Source organism: Miniopterus natalensis, chromosome 1 (genome assembly GCF_054644295.1).
Source record: "Miniopterus natalensis isolate mMinNat1 chromosome 1, mMinNat1.hap1, whole genome shotgun sequence".
In the NCBI taxonomy this organism is placed as follows: Eukaryota; Metazoa; Chordata; class Mammalia; order Chiroptera; family Miniopteridae; genus Miniopterus; species Miniopterus natalensis.
Genome location: NC_142081.1, coordinates 76,011,977 through 76,031,473, shown reverse-complemented (window position 1 = coordinate 76,031,473; position 19,497 = coordinate 76,011,977). Strand labels below are relative to the sequence as shown.

General features: G+C 41.8%; 1 protein-coding gene across 1 annotated transcript in view; it reads right to left on the bottom strand.

Annotated features, from left to right (window-relative positions):
• The window catches only part of AKAP6 (A-kinase anchoring protein 6), a 518,419-nt gene that overhangs the window by 236,440 nt on the left and 262,482 nt on the right, over nucleotides 1-19,497 (bottom strand). The window contains exon 5 of the mRNA XM_016209490.2: nucleotides 12,139-13,887. Within this exon, the coding sequence (XP_016064976.2) occupies nucleotides 12,139-13,887 (1,749 nt within the window). The remainder of the gene's footprint in view (nucleotides 1-12,138; nucleotides 13,888-19,497) is intronic.

The window sequence follows — 19,497 nt, the reverse complement described above, 5'->3', positions numbered from 1 at the left end:
GCTACAAATTTTTATAAATTTGTCCTTTATAACGTCTTTTACCTCTGTGTCTTTCTTTCCTCAGTTCACTTCCCAAACCACAGTCCGGACCCTTTCACCACGTGTACAGGCATTGCAATAACCTTCAAAATTAGCCTCAGAGCATTATCTCCCAACCTGGGCAGCACATCAGAATTGCTTGAGAAGCTTTATAAAATATTCTCCTCTCCAGAGCCTGACTTAACTGGTCTGCGGTGGAGCCTGAGGTTGGGATTTTTTCAAAGCTCCCAGTGATTATAATGTGCAGCCACAGTCCAGAACCACTTAGCTGGAGGTGTATCCAGCATACCATAGCCAGATTAGCCTTTTTCAACTACCGACTCTGAGCTAAAATTTTAAGTAGTTTCTCATGTTCACAAAAATTGCAACTTAGTGACTTGGAGGCCAAATCTACCTTATAGCTGTTTTATTTGGCTGGCTTTAAAATTGTTCAGACCAAACGTTAAAAAATTGGGAGATGTCACATAAAACCAATATTTCCTACTTCTTTTTTAAAAATTGCAAGGTCTTGCCACACAGGGCCCACGTTCCTTCCACGGAACAATCACCTGGAGCTGAACAGCGGCTGCCCTTTAGACATGGCACTTACCACCCAGGTGTCCAGTCCCTACCACTCGCGCTTACACCTGGCCGTGTGACTCATTTATATTACCTGTCTGACCCTCTGAGAGTCCTTTTAGTTTGTAACTCCTAGTCAAGCGGATAAAGTTCAAACCGAATGATAGCATTTCACTCACTCACTCACTCACTCACTCACTCACTCACTCACTCACTCACGCATTCATGAGACAGGTATTTATTGTGTGTCTGTGCTGCACAAGCACTTGGCATGCAAAGTCCATCACAGTGAGGCCCTATTCTTTCCTTCTAACTTTACATTCCCCTTCCCTTCAGCAAGCTCCATGTCTCTTAAGCAGCTGGTTTAAGAGACATCTCCCTCCCAACGTTCACGGTCGCCTAGAGGCTCATTTCCCAAACTCCTTGGCAATTAGGTGATGCCACACAACAAAGTGCGGCCACTGGGACACGAACAGGAGTGATGCGGACAACTTCCAAGTCACATCTTTAAGGAGAAAGCTGGGTGCTCTCCTCTTATGTCATTTGGTGAGCTGGAACAAAGACACAGCTCAAGAGCAACAGGGAAAAGGTACCTAGATGCCTAGGTGGCCTCTCTCTTTCCCGGGCTGTCTGTCTAGCTCTGGTTATTTTGAGGTTTCTTTGTTTATAGAGGTTTAGCCTATACTCCAAAATACCCAGTATTTCCCTTTACTATTTCCCAATATACCTTGAATATTCTTGCCCTCAACCTTGGCTTATGCCAAAGCTTCTGTTACTAACATTCCACCTCCTCATTGCTGCTATCTCAATACTTAAAGTCCCAGCTCAAGTAGCCCTTCTTCTGGGATGCTAGCTACATTTGTTATTATCTTCCTTCCTCTGTTCTCCCATGTATGAATTTCCACTTATTGAATATTATTTAGTAAGCACAGAGCCAAGACTTATATTGTTATATCTCTCTTAAGTCCTAGATTGTGTGTAGTACAAATAAAGAAGAGTATTTGGAGCTCCTACGGCATTCTGCTACTAGTCTCCTGTTGAATAATCATCTGAACTATCAACTCATGCTCAATGTGTGATCCTTTAGGACTCTAAATCTTTCATTTTTAAAAATATATATATCTTTATTGATTTCAGAGAGAGGAACGGAGAGGGAGAGGGAGAGGGAGAGGGAGAGGGAGAGGGAGAGGGAGAGGGAGAGGGAGAGGGAGAGGGAGAGGGAGAGGGAGAGGGAGAGGGAGAGGGAGAGGGAGAGGGAGGGAGAGGGACAAACATCACGATGAGAGAGTCGTCACTGATCGGCTGCCTCCTGCATGCCCCCTGCTGGGGATCAAGCCCGAAACCCAGACATGTGCCCTGTCCGGCATGATCTCTTGGATCCTAGGTCGATGCTCAACTGCTGAGCCAGGCCCAGCCGGGCTAAATCTTTCATTTTTAATTACAAAGTTAAGCTTGTCCAATTCTTTAAGAATCTGTTTTTTTCCATAAACTACATTCTTGTGGGGGGTTTTATTCTTGCATCTGAACAATTCCTCAACTTTCTGAATACATATTTCTAAGACTCAGAAGTGCACTAAAAGATCAATAGTCCAAGCTTGAATGGTGATGGAGAGCCAACTTATAGTGGTCTCATATTTGGAATCTGAGACTCTCTAGGACATTAGAGGGAGAAAGTGAAAGATACTCCTGGGGAAGGAAATTTTAAAAAGAAAATAGCGTGAAAACTATATAGTCCAGGAGAAAAGTAAGGAAAAAGGAATAGGAGAGAAAATGTAAAAAGATAATTCAGGGACAAGAGGAAGAGTAGCAACTGGGAAAGAAAAGGTTAGCATAGAAGAAAGGCACATACAAAAGAAATGTCAGTGAGACCAGTGGAATCTAATAACCTTAAAATGCTTCCTATCTGATTGGACGCTCTTAAAGAGATTATTATCAACACTGAGGAGCAGACTACCACTCCACCAACACTAGGAAGACTGGCACGTGGTTGGTAGAAAATATCAGGTGAGAACTGAATTAATAGCAGACCTTGAATGTAAGTTAGTTAGAGGTGAATAAAATAAGCTACAGCTGCGTTTCAATGGGACTTACTCAAGTAAAAAAATCAAGTAAAGAATAGCCAAGTGTTGTCTTTTTAAGGGACAAATTCCAGAAGATGACTGACTAAGCTGGAGCCTTGAAGCTATATTCTACCCTACAAGAAAGTCTGGAGTGAGATCTTTAAAACATAAGAGGTAATCACACTGAAATAAAGTAAGAGAGAATTTAAAGGCCTAAACCTAAGACCTGAAATTATAAAACTCCTAGAAGAAAACACAGAGGAAAAGCTTCATGACACTGGACTTGGCAATAATTTTTTGAATATGACACCAAAAGCATGGTCAACAAAAGCAAAAATAGACCAATGGTACTAGATCATACTTAAAAACTTTGTACATCAAAGGACCCAATAAACAGAGTGAAAAGGTAACCTATAGGACGGGAGAAAATATTTGCAAATCATATATATAATAAGGGGTTAATATAGAATATATAAAGAACTTCTACAACTCAACAACAAAAACTCAAATAACCCAATTTTAAAGTGGGCAAAGGACTTATTTGAAGCTTCTAAAGTAGTCAAATTCATCGAAACAGAAAGTAGAATGGTTACCAGGGAGTGGGGAGAGGGAAGGAGGGGAATTGTTGTTTAATGGGTATAGAGTTTCAGATTTACGAGATGAAGAAGTTCTGGATCTGTTTCACAGTGATGTGAATATAGTTAACACTACTAAACTGTATGCTTTAGAAATGGTTAAAATGACAAATTTTATGTTGTGTGGGTTTTACCACAATGAAAAAGGAAATGGAAAGGTAACTCAGGACAACATGGTATTTCTTTAATGACCACCATCAGTATGGTAACATCAATGTGTCAGCATATGGTCAAAATGAGGGTAAAAGATAGAATGGGTTCTGTCTGGACCATTTACTTCTTGTATAAAGAAATACAGAAATCAGTGCCAAGTTAACCTCAGGACCACACCTCTTCTGCATTTATGTTATCCTGGTGTTACCAAGGGCGTCCCAGCTCCACCTCTCGGCTGCAGCGACGGTGGCCACCTTTATGGCAGACTTGAATGCAATTTTATAGCCTAGCTACAAAAAGCAAGCAATTAGCTAAATATGTGCTGCACTGAATCTGAAATAACTTATGTACAAGGACATCCTTAGCTGGCCCCAAAGAAGTTTTTAAAATCGGGTCATAGATGTCTGTAAGACAAAATGCTGATGACAGCTGAGTCATTGAACTATAAGTTGAAATGCCATACTCTGGCATTTAAAGGGATTTATATCACTAGGGAGGAAAGGGATCAGCTATGTCATGCATCTATGTACTCGGTACCGATGAGTCCAACCTAAAGGAGTCGTGTCTTGCACGATGAGTCTTCAGAACTTAGTGTGAGCAGGAGGCCCGTGTAATGAGAAATGAACCTTGCACTATATCTCAAAGGACAGATCTCTTAAAATGCTTCACTGAGGGGGCACCACGGGGCACTGCACTCTGCCAGCCCCCATTAGGAATCATGCAGCTGTTATCTGGCATCAACAGTTATCCACCTCGGACAAGTGGCTACTTACCAGGCAGCTCATTTCTGTTCAGGTCGTGAAGAAGAGGGTGCCCTGTTCATTTGCTAATCTAGTAGTAGTTTCCAGGTTTTCTAAATAGACTTTATCTACATATGGGACTGTTGTCTAAGTTCCCTGGCATTTGCCTACATCTCTAGGAGAAAATCAAGTCAGTTCTGACAACCCAGGTGGAATCCCAACTCTCACATTTAGAGGCAGAGTGACCCTGGGCAAGTCATTAGCATTGGAGCCTTAGACTCATCCTCTGTAAAACAGGACCCATAATGGCTCTTCCATAGGGCTGTCCTATAAATTCAATGAAAGAACCTACTTCAGAACTTGGCACATAGTAGATGCTGATCAGAAATTATTTGCCTCCCTTCTTCCTCACCTTAGAGCTAGGTCAGCAATTTTTTTTCTGTAAAGGGCCAGGTAGTAAATATTTTGGGCTTTGCAAGTCATTTGTCTCTGTTGCAACCACTCAACTGTCCTGCAGCACAAAAGCAGCCATAGATGTTGAGCAGGGCTGTGTTCCAATAAAACATTATTTAAAAATTAGGCATTTGGGCCTTATTTGGCCTGTAAGCTATAGTTTGCCAACCCGTTACTTATACCACATATATCCAGATATCACACTAAGTTAATTTTTCATCATTCTGTTTGATTCCATCTGCTCCAAATATATACTTCCCTCCTTTCTTTTCATTGCTTTTATTTTATTTTTTATAATTTTTTTGTTTTTCAATTGCAGTTGACATACAATATTATGTTAGTTTCAGGGTACAACACAATGGTAAGACATTTATATAACTTATGAAGTGATCACCTCAACAAGTCTAGTACCCATCTGACATCATACATAGTTATTACATTATTATTGACTATATTCCCTATGCTGTACTTTACATTCCTGTGACTGTTTTTATAACTGGCAACTTGTACATCTTAATCCCTTCATTCTTTCACCCAGCCCTCAGGACCCCTCCCATCTGGCAACCATCAAAATGTTCTCAGTATCTATGAGTCTGTTTCTGTTTGTTTATTACGTTCTTTAGATTCCACATATAAGTAAAATCATATGATATTCGTTTTTCTCTGTCTGACTTATTTCAGTTAGCATAATACCATCTAGGTTCATCCATGTTGTTGCAAATGGCAATATTTCTTTCTTTTTATAGCTGAGTAATATCCCATTGTATATATATGTACCACATCATTTTTATCCATTCACATATCAATGGACACTTAGGTTGCTTCCACATCTTGGGTATTGCAAATAATGCTGCAATGAACATAGGGGTGCATATATCTTGTTAAATCAGTGTTTTGGGTTTCTTCTAATAAACATCCAGAAATGGAGTCACCTCTTCTCGCTTTATTTACATAACACCAAGGAATCCTTTCAGTCCCTTCCTGACCCCCACAACTAGGCCTTTTCCTTAGTCCTGCCTCGTAATCGGGATACAACTTAAAACTAAGTTGTCACCCCTTTTCTCTTCTTCATTTACCCGCATTCTCTCAGGGAATTCATCTATTCACAAGACTTTCTCTAGTGGGAAGAGCACGGCAGATGGAGCCTGGAGCCTGGATCTATGACTTATTAGTTGTGCAGCTCAAGACAAGTGATTTTAAATCTCTGAATTCAGTTTCCTCTGCTCTAAAATGGGGATTCATTAATTCATGGGTCCTCTGAATGTATCAGAACAAATGAGTCTAGTTCAATGGCTTGATCTGGTTTTTCACTTTTAATTTTAGGCCTTGAGAAGCTCCCATCAAAGGTAAGTGCTCAGACCTGAGATGCTTGATCACTTTATCCACACAGTAGGTTCTGAGGAAATCAGCCTATTTGAGCAAATTCTCAACCCCCCACTGAGAGACTGGGAAAGGGATCATCATTTAAGAACTCAGAGAGTTAACCCAGAGAGTTAACCGAAGCACTTCTATTTGCAGACAAGGATAGGTTGCAGCTTATTTCCCAGGTTTTAAAATATTGCTTAATAAATATGTTTGCATTTGCCTGTATATGTGTAAAGAACTTACAGAACGAAGGAACTAAAAGCAACAGTGATCACCTGTGGTGAAGTGGGAACTCAAGATGAGAATAATGATGGGAGTTTCTATTGGATATTTTTAAACATACACTTTTTAAATCATGTGAATACATTATCTATTAAAAGAAATTAGCCCTAGCCAGTTTGGCTCAGTGGTTAGAGTGTCGGCCTGCGGACCGAAGCGTCTGGGGTTTGGGTTTGGGGTTCAGTTCTCGGTCAAGGGCACATACCTGGGTTGCAGGGTCTCCCCGCCCGGGTCAGGGCACATGTGGGCAGCAACCAATGGACACATCGATGTTTCTTCCTCTCTCTCTCCCCTTCCCTCCCTCCGTCCCTCCTTTCCACTGTCTCTCTCTCTCTCTGAAAAGCAATGGTAAAAAAATATCCTCAAGTGAGGATTAAAAAAAGAAATTATTTTTTTCTAACAGATGAAAAATACACATTCAGAAGAAATCTTTCCCATTCATAAAACAAGTCTACTAAAAGAAAGACACACATCTGAGGAGTGGAGAGTGACAGGAGGCTAAAGGGCATCTAAGACACTCGTCACTCAGGCGCTGTCCCGGAGATGCTGCCACAGGCTGGGAAGCCCCTCCTCTAGGGGGCTCCTGCGCCTTCTGCCCCTCCGTGTGGCTCAGCCGGCGGGCTTGGGAAGCGCGGGTGGAGGAAGCACCCCACGCCTTGTTTGGGAGAAGCGGGACTATTCTTCCCGGTTTTACAGCTCTTAGTATCAAGCCAGGATTTTTCCCATGGAGCACCATATGCCCGCCCTCCGTGCCTCAGTGTCCTTCACACTTACACTCTTTCTAGCCCCCTCAAGATCTCCTGCTACTGAGTCCTTCATTCCTGCCTTCAAACAAGCTTTAATTAAAAATAACTTTTATTTATTTCCAACAGTAGTCCTTTGTCTCATATTACTTTCACAATCCAATTCCTTGAGCTATTAGGAATGATTTTCTCTCACTTCTTAATAATCTATAGTCCAGCTTCTACCTCCATTCTTTCATTAAGTCCCTTTTTCTCTGAGGTCCTTGTTGACGCTTTAAAACAAGTCGAAAGGTTGTTTTCTTCCTTTGTTCTTACTCATCTTGATCTCCCCTTTTCAAATAATGAAGCTAACATCCATCTTACTAAACACCTCTTCTCGCTTTATTTACATAACACCAAGGAATCCTTTCAGTCCCTTCCTGACCCCCACAACTAGGCCTTTTCCTTAGTCCTGCCTCATAATCGGGATACAACTTAAAACTAAGTTGTCACCCCTTTTCTCTTCTTCATTTACCCGCATTCTCTCAGGGAATTCATCTATTCACAAGACTTTCTCTAGTGGGAAGAGCAAGGCAGATGGGGCCTGGAGCCTGGATCTATGACTTATTAGTTGTGCAGCTCAAGACAAGTGATTTTAAATCTCTGAATTCAGTTTCCTCTGCTCAAAAATGGGGATTCATTAATTCATTCATTCCACAGTCTTTATTGACCACCTACTATGTACCAGGCACTGTTCTAGGTACATGAGATTTATTAACAAACTAAACAGATAAATATTCCTGCCCACGCAGAGCTCCCATTCTAGCAAGGAGACAAACAAACAAACAAAAATAAATGTACTAGATAAGAGAATTACATAAAATGACAGAATACGGTGAGAGCTGTAGAAAAGAAATAATAAGTCAGGTTATATCATTTAAAAGGTGGTCAAGATAAGCTTCCCTGAGAAATTAATATGAGCAAAGACTCGGAAGAGGTGAAGGAATTAGAAATGAGGGCATCTGTTGGAGAGGGCCTGGGCAGAGGGAACTGACACAGATCCTAAGGGCTGGGGCATGCTCGGCATGTTCTGGGAACACCAAAGGGGCCAGTGGGAATGGAGTGAAGTGAGTACAGGCAAGAGCAGTTGGAAATAAGGTCAGAGAGGAAATTCAGGAAGCCAGTCCATGTAGGACCTCTGAACATGACGGATGCTGGTGCAAGGTGACATGATCTGATTTATGTTTTAAAAGAATCACTATGGCTGCTGCGTTGGGGATGGACTGTAGTGGAAGCAGGATGGAAGCAGAGAGACCAGTTAGGAGGCTATATCAGTAACCCAGGCAGGGGGTGATGGTGGCTAGGACCAGAGCGAGAGCACTAGAGAGGAAGAGACGTGGTCAATTTAAGCAATAAGATCTACCTTGTGGGGTTGTTATGAGAATCCTATGAGAACATTATTGCAGGTAAAGTGCCTAGTAGATGCCTGACACAGGAAGATGTTAAATAATACCCTCTCTTATTATGTTATATTTTTCAGGTAGAACAGGTTATATGGAGGAGATCAAGGCTAGAGTGTGATATTCAAGGTCCACTGACCTGGGAATTGGCAGCTGCCCTCACCTAAAGTGGTGAAAGGAGGGTAGGCTGGGAAAGGGGCTTAATTGTCTTTCAGCCTTTACCTCACATCCCAACTTCAGGACAGTATTTCCAGCTTCTTACAAAACACTTCCTTTTAAAAGTTCATCATATACTCAATGTGGGTGCATATATATTTTTTAAATTACCGACCTTACCTCCACCTCAAGCCAGCTAGCCATCTAAATGTTTCCTCCTATTAAAGATGTAGCAGTCCTATAGGCTGAAGACAGCATCATCTTTGTAGAATTATGAAATAAAAGGATGCTCTCATTGGAAGTCGGTATTGTGGCCATGATCTGCTTAAAACATCTCTATTTACAAAAGAAGAAATGAGGCCCAGAATGGAGCATGACTAGCTGTGAGCCACTCCAGGCTTCAATGACTGAGTGAGGCCCAGAACCAGTTTCCTGGAACCACTCACTTCTCCAACAGCCCTCTCCCTGCCCATCCACAAGTCAGCAGGCCCTTAGATTGCTGTCGCAGGCCAACATCTCTGGACTGGTCGCTACCACAGCAGCTTTGACCACCTTTGCTGTGATTGGCATTTAAACCTACCAGAAAGGCTATTGGAGGCCATGCCTGCACTGCTTTAAGCATGCTGGCTCTGGGTTCAAATCCTAGCTCTGCCCTTACCACCTGTGAGGCCATCAGCAAGTTTCCTAACTATGTTCTGCCTTAGCTTCTTCGCCTGAAAAATTCCTACTTCCCAGGATTTAAGTAAAATATGCATATAAAGCTTAGCACAAATCCAAACATAAAATAAGAGCGTTAGTTATTCTGGGCTATATTACTACTTTCAGTGCTTTTCAAAGAAGTTGCCATGGATGCCCACCCAGCCTTAGTCTAGCCATCAGGGCCTTGAGGCAACTGGGTCCATTAAATGTATGGAAACTTTCACTGCTTTCTGATCACAGACCTCCAGTGAGGACAGCCCTCTATGTACCCCCGTATCGTGCTCATTCCCAGTTCCCACCTCTGTGTTTTAGTCTATGCCCCTCCTCCCTGAAATGCTCATCTCCTCCTCTCTAACTTCTGGCACATTTTTCAAAGCCCGTGGAAAGCTCAGCATTTCACAAGAACTTCCCGGCTCCATTGATATCATTTCTTCTCTACAATCCTGCAGTATTTACATGCAGTACATATCGGTCGCTTCCTTATGGAGAGGCATGGGAGCATTTAATTACAGTATGGGTTCCAGAGCAGACTGACCAATCGCTCGGCCTCAGTCTCCTCATCCATAAAGTGGTGTTAATATTAGAGTTGTTGTGAGGATTTGACAAATTCTTAGTAAAAACAATTATTATTATGTTATTATTATTATATATTGTTAACTTTTCCCTCTTTTTTTTAATGTTGTTGTTAACAATTATTATATATTGTTTTTTAATTGTTGTTAACAATTATTATATATTGTTAACTTTTCCCTCTTTTTTTTAATGTACTTTCATTTTCTTCCTACAGGTCATTCTGTCCATATGTACCACAGTAGTTCCCCCTTATCCACGGTTTCACTTCCTGTGGTTTCAGTTATCCACAGTCAACCATAGTCCAAAAATATTAAATGGAAAATTCCAGAAATAAACAACTCACAAGTTTTAAACTGCACAATTTTCTGAGTAGCACGATGAAATCTCACTCCATCCTGCCCGGGGTGTAACTAGTCCCTTTGTCCAGCGTATCCACACCGTAATACACTGCTCACCTGTCAGTCACTTAGTAGCTGTCTGGGTTATCAAATTGACGCCATGGTATCCCAGTGACCCCTATTTTACTTAATAATGGCCCCAAAGCACAAGAGTAGTGGTGCTGGCAATTCAGGTATGCCAAAGAGAATCCCCAAAGTTCTTTCTTTAGGTAAAAAGGTAAAAGTTCTCTACTTAATAATAAAAGGGGAAAAAATCAGATGCTAGGTTACTAAAATCTACACTAAGAACAAATCTTCTGTCCATGCAATTGTGAAGAAGAAAAAAGAAATCCGTGCTAGTTTTGCTGTAACACCTCCAACTGCAAAAGTTACGGCCCCAGTGCATGATAAGTGCTTAGTTAAGATGGAAAAAAAAGAAATTTATGGGTAGAAGACATGAACAGAAAGCATGTTTCAACTGACAGCAATGTGTTGTACCAGAAAGCGTTGAGCCTATACCACACATCAGCAAGGGGTCCCCTAAAAGGAGCGATACTAGCCCTTTACTGCACGTAAGAGATGGTTACCATAAGATATCTTGAGGGAGAGACCACATTCACATAACTTTTAATACAGTTTACTGTTATACCTGTTCTATTTTATTATTAGTTATTATTGTTAATATCTTACTGTGCCTAACTTACAAATTAAGTTTTATCATAGGTATGTATGTATAGGAAAAAATGTAGTACATAGGTTCGATACTATCTGTGGTTTCATGTGTCCACACTGGGGGTCTGGGAACGTATCTCCCATGGGTGGGGGGACTACTGTATACTTTTATCCAGTGTCTTAAGTCACATCTTATACTATGAAGTTCAGTCCTGAGAATTTTGATGTCTCTCCACAAAGATTTCACCACATCTAACAATTCATTCTAAAAGTACAGATTTACCCAAAATATCAACTCCCCATCTCAGAGCCCATGAACTGTACAGAGTCTAGGTAGCATGGTTATTAGCCAGAGGCCTCAAAGAGGAAGAAGACTGAAGAAAAAAAATTAAGTTTCCCCCCAAATTAGAAACATCTGGTCTATTTCCATAGGAAGTTAACATTGGAGGTGTGGAAGCTATTCTGGGGTTAGAACAAACCAATCCAAAAGCAGCGAAGGTGCCCGGCTGGCGTGGCTCAGCGGCTGAGCATTGACCTAGGATCCAGGAGATCAAGATTCGATTCCTGGTCAGGGCACATGTCCGGGCTGCAGGCTTGATCCCCTGCAGGGGGCGTGCAGTGGGCAGCTGATCAATGACTCTCTCACTGTTGATGTTTCTATCTCTCTCTCTCCCCCTCTCCCTTCCTCTCTCTGAAGTCAGTAAAGACATATATATATATATTTTTAAAAGCATTGAAGGTAACTGGAATATTCTATTCACATATTCCTGAGATCCTGCTATGTACACAGCTACTGCTCTACTTCATTTTATAATCCATCTAAGAGGGTCTACCCTTTATCAGGAGCCGTGTTAGGTTTGAGCAGTATCAACAGAAAATTCTATACCAGGGAGGGTACATCACGCTAATGTTTTGACAAGGGCAATTCCTAATGGCACATACTCTGTCACAGTGCAGTGATCAGTGTGCCTTTTCTTTTCTTTTTTCTTTTCTTTTCTTTTCTTTTCTTTTCTTTTCTTTTCTTTTCTTTTCTTTTCTTTTCTTTTCTTTTCTTTTCTTTTCTTTTCGGAATTGATTATGTTTACAAAAATAGCAACACATTTTATAATGGGGGGAGGGAAGTTGAACTTATCCCAGCATTACTTTTTAAAAATCAGGTAAGATAAGAAATCACTCAGATTAATTAGACCAACTTACCTCTATTTTTTCCCATATGGCTTCATAGTTGTCTTGGTGTTGAATATCTTGCATAAGTTTCTGAATTAAAGCAGATTTCGCGGCGGAATGGCTCTCATTTTTCTCAGAAGATGAAGCTCTCTCTGACTTCTCATCGATGTATTTTTTCATGCCAGAGAGAGGCATACACAGCTCCTCATCAGAGAGAATGTCACTCAGGGGCCCAGACTCAATGCTCTCCCCCAGCGAAGAAGCTATGTCACTGGATGAGCTTGGAGACACCCTGCCTAGCCTCATATGCTTCTTCTTGACATGGTACGTTGGATAGATCTCAGAATCTGAATTCATTTCAGACAGTTCCCAGTCATCAATATTCTGGATGGTTTCTCCTCTGGGTTTCGGAGGCAGAAGCTTTGTCAAGTTTTCCAACTTCAAAGCTAATACTTCTGTCTGCTTAAGGTGAGAGGGCAGTGCCAGGTACTCATCAGAGCCGTACCAGGCCTCCACGACCTGGCCATTCCTTGTGACGTGACTTGGGGAGGAGTGACTTTTTTTGCTTTTGTGTTTTGAAAGAAGGGGTACCGGAGACATGATAGTGTCTGAGCCAAAGGGGGATCCGCTGCTTTGAGTAAAAGGTGGTGAACTGGATGCTTCAGGCTGCACTGGTAATTTGGCATTCCGACTTCTCTGAGTACGCGGCTCAAGAGAGAATGTAGAAGCAGCATCTGTTTCTGGTCCCTCTCTGGCCTTGGAAATACAAGAAGGGATTCCGTTCGGCACTCGGTTTTCCGTTTGCTTGCCTGAACCGGCTCCCCCTTTAGGTGTTTGGCACAGAGGCACCTCTTCTGCGGTTTTATGTGGCTTTTTAAGTCGAGGTTTCTCTTTATGGCAGTCGTTGAGCCTTCCCAGGCTGGAGGAGATTTCTTTAATGTGACTTTTGACTGTGTTTTCAAGATTCCCATCGCCCATCTTGTGCAGACACTCATAGGACTGGCTGGCAGCAGAAGGGCTGTTGGGGTAGGAAGCCTGCAACACCAGGCAGAGCTTGGACCTGTCAGGAGGATCCACCAGGGAAGGGGTGCTTCTGCTCATCTCAGGCTTGAGATCAACCATCTGCCTCTTTCCGCCAGTGCCTTTTAGATTATTCTTGAAAGTTTCCTCTTTAAGGAAAAGCCCTCTTTTTGGCAACGTGGGCTGCGTGGGAGAGTCCTCGTTATAATTAAAGCAGTCTCTGATGGATCGCTTGGGGGTTGCATTCTCACAGGGAAGAGGCTGTTGGTTCTTTGCTCCAGGTTGGGAGGAGGGATTGGATTCTTGCTTTGCTGTGTCAGGAGAGGATTGAAGAGTATTTGTCAGGGCTTCCACTGAAGATGACGTCCCCTGCGTTACGCCTGGCTGCTCCTCGACTGCGGAAGCATTGTTTTCCTCACATCCACCTTTGTCATCTGCTGAAAGAGATCCCTGAGATGCCTCCTCACTCACTGCTCCGCTGCAGTTGGAAGCGATGGGGTCAGTAGTCACCTTAAGTAACCCGACACTTCGGATAAGCTCAGGGAACTCCTCCATCTCACTGTAGCCCCAGGAGTCAAAGGGTTTGGTTTTGACCTGGCTAGAGGTCATGTCACCCAGGCCACCGAGCAAATCCTCACTTGGACTATAGTCAGACAGTTCAAACGCAGTAATGCCACAATCCAGAGACAAGTAATTTTGAGAGCATTTGATAGTTAGCTGTCCTGAGTCATCCACTTCCGTTAGAGAATCCAGCCGGCCCTGAAACAGACAATGGCAGTGGTGTCAGTAAACGGAACATCAGTTACACTCACTGCTGCTCAAATGAAATCTCAGCGAGGCTGCTATAAAGGTCAACAATGCGCCAGTCTCAGTTGCTTCTGGTATGACACACAGAATGGCATATTAATCAATCATCATATTGCTTTACATAATATCCTGTTCTTAAATACGTAAGGACTTTTCTTTAATCTGGAGAATAGAGCCTCGATAGAAATGGTCAAGGTCAAGACAGAAATATCCATTCTTGCCTTAATGTTCTATCTTAAAATAGCATACTGTTCATTTAATAAACATTTCTTTTTTTGAATTTTTAAAAAAATATGTCTCTATTGATTTCAGAGAGAGGAACGGAGAGGAAGAGAGAAAAATAGAAACATTAATGATGAGTCATTGATCGGCTGCCTCCTGCACACCCCCTACTGGGGATCGAGCCAGCAACCCGGGCATGTGCCCTGACCAGGAATCAAACCGTGATCTCCTGGATCATAGGTCAATGCTCAACCACTGAGGCCTGCCCGGCCGGGCTAATAAACATTTCTTAAATGATGCCTTAAGTAATAAAATTTCTGGAAACAAATTAATGTTAAGAGTAAAATCTCCACGAATGTCTCCTTCACTTATTGCTATGACTCCATCACCTACTACAGAGGCTAACTCATAGTAGATGCTCAATAAATATTTTTAAAGTGGAATAATTAATTGTACTAAGTCTGTTGTGTTAAATATATATTCCCAAATCACAGGAAGGTGAAACACTGCATTTGTGTACATAACAAAATCAGTTCAAGACTAGCTTCTGTTTCTCCCCACCCTTTGAAGGTAAAGGCACAAAATCCTGGAGAAAATTAACGAGCATCAAAACTTTCTCATCTTAGCCCCCATCACTCTGCATGCATTTCTCTCCCCACTGCTCCCCTCCTCTGCTCCCCTTTGTGTGTTAGATACCAAGTGCCCACCTCTACTGTTATTTATAATTCGAGGTAGGCCAATTTGAAACTCCTCTATGCTAAAGAATAGTAGTAAAAGCATTTTAATTTTTTAATCTTTAATTATGTGATTAAGGGTTTTTTTCATTACTAGTGCAGCTTCTGATACACAGCAAATGAGAAGCTTTTTTAAATTTTATTTTATTTTTTCCATCACCATTTGTCCCCTTTATGCCCTCTTCCCCCTCCACCCATCCCCTTCTTCCCATCCCGCCATCACCACACTCTTGTCCACGTTATGAGTTCTCAGCAAAAGAGATTGGTGACTGATGATTTGTTTGGGACAAAAGGGCCCCTGGAATCCCATTCTGTGTACCAGGTTGAAGGACAGCCTGGTCTAATCCAGTCCCTTAGGAGAAAAAAGAAGGAAACTGAACTGTTATATCCCCAAACCTCTGTTTTCCTGGAGGAGAAACTAGGTGAGCAAACTGAAGATGGACCTCAGATAGCTGCTGGACCCTGTGTCCCTTCACCAAGGTTATCCCAAAATCCGGCCTCTCTCAGACTGTACATCAGGTTTTTCTGTTCATTTGCTTGTTGTGTTTTGGGAATTCTCTCAGACCTTTTCCTTGCTTTCATCTCCTACCTACGCCCCTCACTCTCACTCTACAACATCCAGATAAATGATAATGATGAAAAGCCTCATTTCACCTTTCTCAGCCTCAGTTTCCTCATCTATAAATGGGGATGGCTGATTACTACTATCTCTTTTTAATTTAAACCTCCAACAACTTTCTTCTGGGGTGGAGTCTATATTATTGTCCCTGTTTTACAAAAGCAGAGCCTGAGCCTAAGGAAGGTGCATAACTAGCAAATGGCCTTGCAACTAAGGGGCCGAGCTAGGCCTTAAACAGAGGCCTGACCCAGAGTTCACACTCTGACCTCTGCACCATCATTTTCTGTGATTTGTTGGATGTTATTTTAAACTGGCATACCCCCTCCTCCAGTTTGTTCTCCACACTGCCACCAGAGTAACCTTTACAAATCTGTTCCTGTTAATTTTCTGCTTAAAGTCCTTTATTAGCTTCCTGCCTCTAGGTAAACCTGAACTCTTCTAAGGACAAACATGAAAAAGCCTCTCTCAAGTCACCCTTCCCTCTCTGGCTTCACCTGAACACAGTGTTCTCCTTTCAGGTTTTGAACACACTGTGTTCCTTCTGCCGCAGGGCCTTTGCACGTGCTATTTCCTCTGTCAGGAAAGCTTCCTACCTATAATACCCCATAACTAATGGACTCTTACCCGTCAGACCTCAGATCGAGTTGCACTTCATCAAAATTCCAAACCCCCACCTAAGTCAGAATTTTTTCTTATAGGCTCTTGTAAAACTATAAGGACTTTATCTCAATCTTTAAATAAATACCACTGTGATTATTTAATTATCTTGCTTCTCCCACTAGTTTGTATGTACCACAACAGTATAAATCACATAGAAAATGGGTGACTCAACGGGATACTTGCAACACTTAGCATAGTGATCTGCACAGAACATGCACTCAGACACATCTGCTGAATAAATGAACGAATGATGACATTTTGGAATGTATCTCTAGGCCTTTGTGTAATGTCTTCCTCTGTTTATGTAGTTTTAGTTGACTCTGGTGATGAAAAGCCCAAGCTTCAAAGTCAAATTCTACCTCTGGCACTAATTAGCCATGTGACCATGAACCAGTAGCATCATGTCTCTAAGCCTCATTTCCTTCATCTGTAAAAAGGAAATGATAAACTATGTCACAGGGCTGTGTGAGGCTTAAAAGAGATAACATATATAAAACACAAGCCTGATACATGGATAGGTGCTTAATGAATGTACACTCATATTATTATTTTACTATTTGAGTATATTTAGGAAGAGATTTTCATCGAAATGAGAAGTATCCTTATGCTAAATTATACCGACAAAGGGAGAACACAGTATTAACTGCCCAAAGGACCTAAATGGAACTGCGTGGCTTTTATGCTGCATACCTGGACCTGGGTCCTTAAATAACAAAGTCAGGAGCCAAAAAACACCGAGGAATGAGGCAGCTAAGTAAAGTCACACGTCAAACAATTTTTAAGAAAGTGATGGTGGAAATTCCAATTTAAAACAGGTTGTATGGGTTTTTTTATTTAATTGGTTCATATTCAGAACTTACTCCTTCATAAAAATAGTATGACAAATGGTGGTTATGTTCCAAAGCTACCCCATTAGTTGGTATTTAAATTACTAACTAGTTGAAATTTGTATGATTTTGTATCAGATTTATCATAAAGGCACAGCGCTGCAGCTATTTGCCTGAGGGTAAAGAGGCGTTAAGGGGAAGTGTTTCTATGATGGGTAGAGAAACAGAAATTTGAGAATTCAGGTAAAAAATAGTTGCCTGAAAGTGTCAGCCACCTGTTTCTGGACAGGCTTGTAACACAGAAGCACTGGGAAAGCAATTGGTCCCCATTTTCGTGGCCACAGAACCTGAAGACCAGGGATACTATCTTACTCGAAAATAACGGGCACTCAATAAATGATGTCAGATAAATATATGACATGAGACTATGTATCAGAGAATAGGATATGGCTTCCTTTCCCTAAGTCTTCCCCTGAAGAGCCCTACCCTACCTAGTCCTTTGTTTGGAAAAGGAAATCCTACACTCAGAAACGCTTAATGCTCCAATGTAAGCCCTCCTCCCCTTCTCAACCAAGCCAACTACTTTTGCACATGGCTGATTGTCACTCATGGGTAACTATTTTTAATTCGTACTGCATTTTTTAATGTGAAAAAAAATCCCACCCTGAAAAACAAAACTAAACAAAACACAAAAATAGCACATGGGGTATCTGTTTCATATCCTAAAGACCAAGTGACAGCCATCTTCCCATTGATTTTCTTAACCCAGTTGGTTATTAAAGAGCATTCTTCAAAGGTATTTTTACAGATTTCACCATGCAGAGGCAATTTTTTAAAAAAAGAAAGCTCTCAGAAGTTTCTCAGAGCAGATTAATAATAATGAGTTCCATTTCTTAACATATTTCTTAGCCCTGGCCTGTGTGGCTCAGTTGGTCGGGTGTCATCCTGTGCACTGAAAGGTTGCTGGTTCGATTCCCAGTCAGGGCACATCCCCAGGTTGCAGGTTTGATCCCCAGTTGGGACGCATACAGGAGGCAACCAGTCAATGTTTCTCTCTCACATCCATGTTTCACTCTCACTCCCTCCCTCTTCCTTCCTCTCTCTCTAAAAATCAATAAAAATTATATATATATATGGCTTAGTGATGCTAATGTATTTCGTGCCTTTGCTTTCTTCTGGACCACCTTCCCAGATAGTTTTCTAACGCGTGCAGGTAGTGAAGTCTCAGGTGGATACGGAGGTGGGGGAACAGTGCCCGTTGTCTTTACTGCCCTTTTTATTCAGAAATACCACATTCAATTACGTAGCGTCATTGGCTGTGTCACGGCTGCCTAGCCATGTCTAAACTCAAATACACCCCCACTGAATGTGCTATGAAGTGGTTTCTCCCACGAAGGTTATGCTTTATGCAGATGATAACTTACTCACTTTATTGACGGGTAGTTCATTCACTTCACTGCTGGCGTCAGCCTTGTCTCAGAAATCAGGGAAACACATCCCACCCTTTTTTTCCCTAATTTGAAACAAGACATTTTGCTTTGTTTCTTACCCATAATTAAATTAACTTAAGCCCTAGTTCCAAATGCCTTTTGGGAGCTCTCTTTTTTTAATACTACATTTCACAACCAATTGAACATGAGATTTAATACTCATAATTTAGAAATTTGAAGGTGTCCCTATAAAATACCGCAAGGTTATATCTGTGTCTATTGCTACTTAAGGGTCAGTGTTGTGCCCTGATTTAGTGTTCTCACTGAGAAGAGGGTTGGAAATAGAATTACACTGTTTTAATTATAGGTGCAGTAAAAACAATTGTTTAGTATGCCCCTTCCCCGCTTCCTTCCCTAATCTCCCTGCATGGTTTTTGTTACGCTTCCATTACCAACATAAATTCATGGACCTCTTACCCAGATGCCAAAGTCCCCCAGAGTCTCAGGCCACAAAGACTAGACACTGTTCAGATTCCTTTTAGCTCTACGGTGTTGGGAGTCTATGACCCTGAACACATTCCGAAGAGCAGCAGCAGACTGAGAGGCGCAAGAACAGGAAAATGGAAAGCGAAGCGCAGTTTAGTTTCCGATGGGCAAGGGGAAAACTCACGCGATCTTTCAATACTTTTATTTACACTACTGTAATAATTCCTAAGAATTTCCATTTCCACAGGCTGAAATCATGAGTCAAATAACTAATCTCCAGGATTCATCCCAGTCCCCCAACCTAAAGTGACAGCTCCCTCTTCTATACCTGAAGCGGTAAATATCTGCATTATTTCATTCAATCCAACTCATCAGACTTTTACATACAGCGATACTGCACTGGGCGCTGTGGGAGATAGAGAAGTGATGATAATCTGGTGCCAACACTCATGCAGTTCAAATCTAGCACATACTCTGTCATACTATAAATTGCCCCAGGATAAGTACACGCCGAGTGCTGTGGTGCGAGAGCCTGGGAAGGGCCCACGCCTTCCCTCGGAGAGGGTAATGAGCACTCCAGGAAA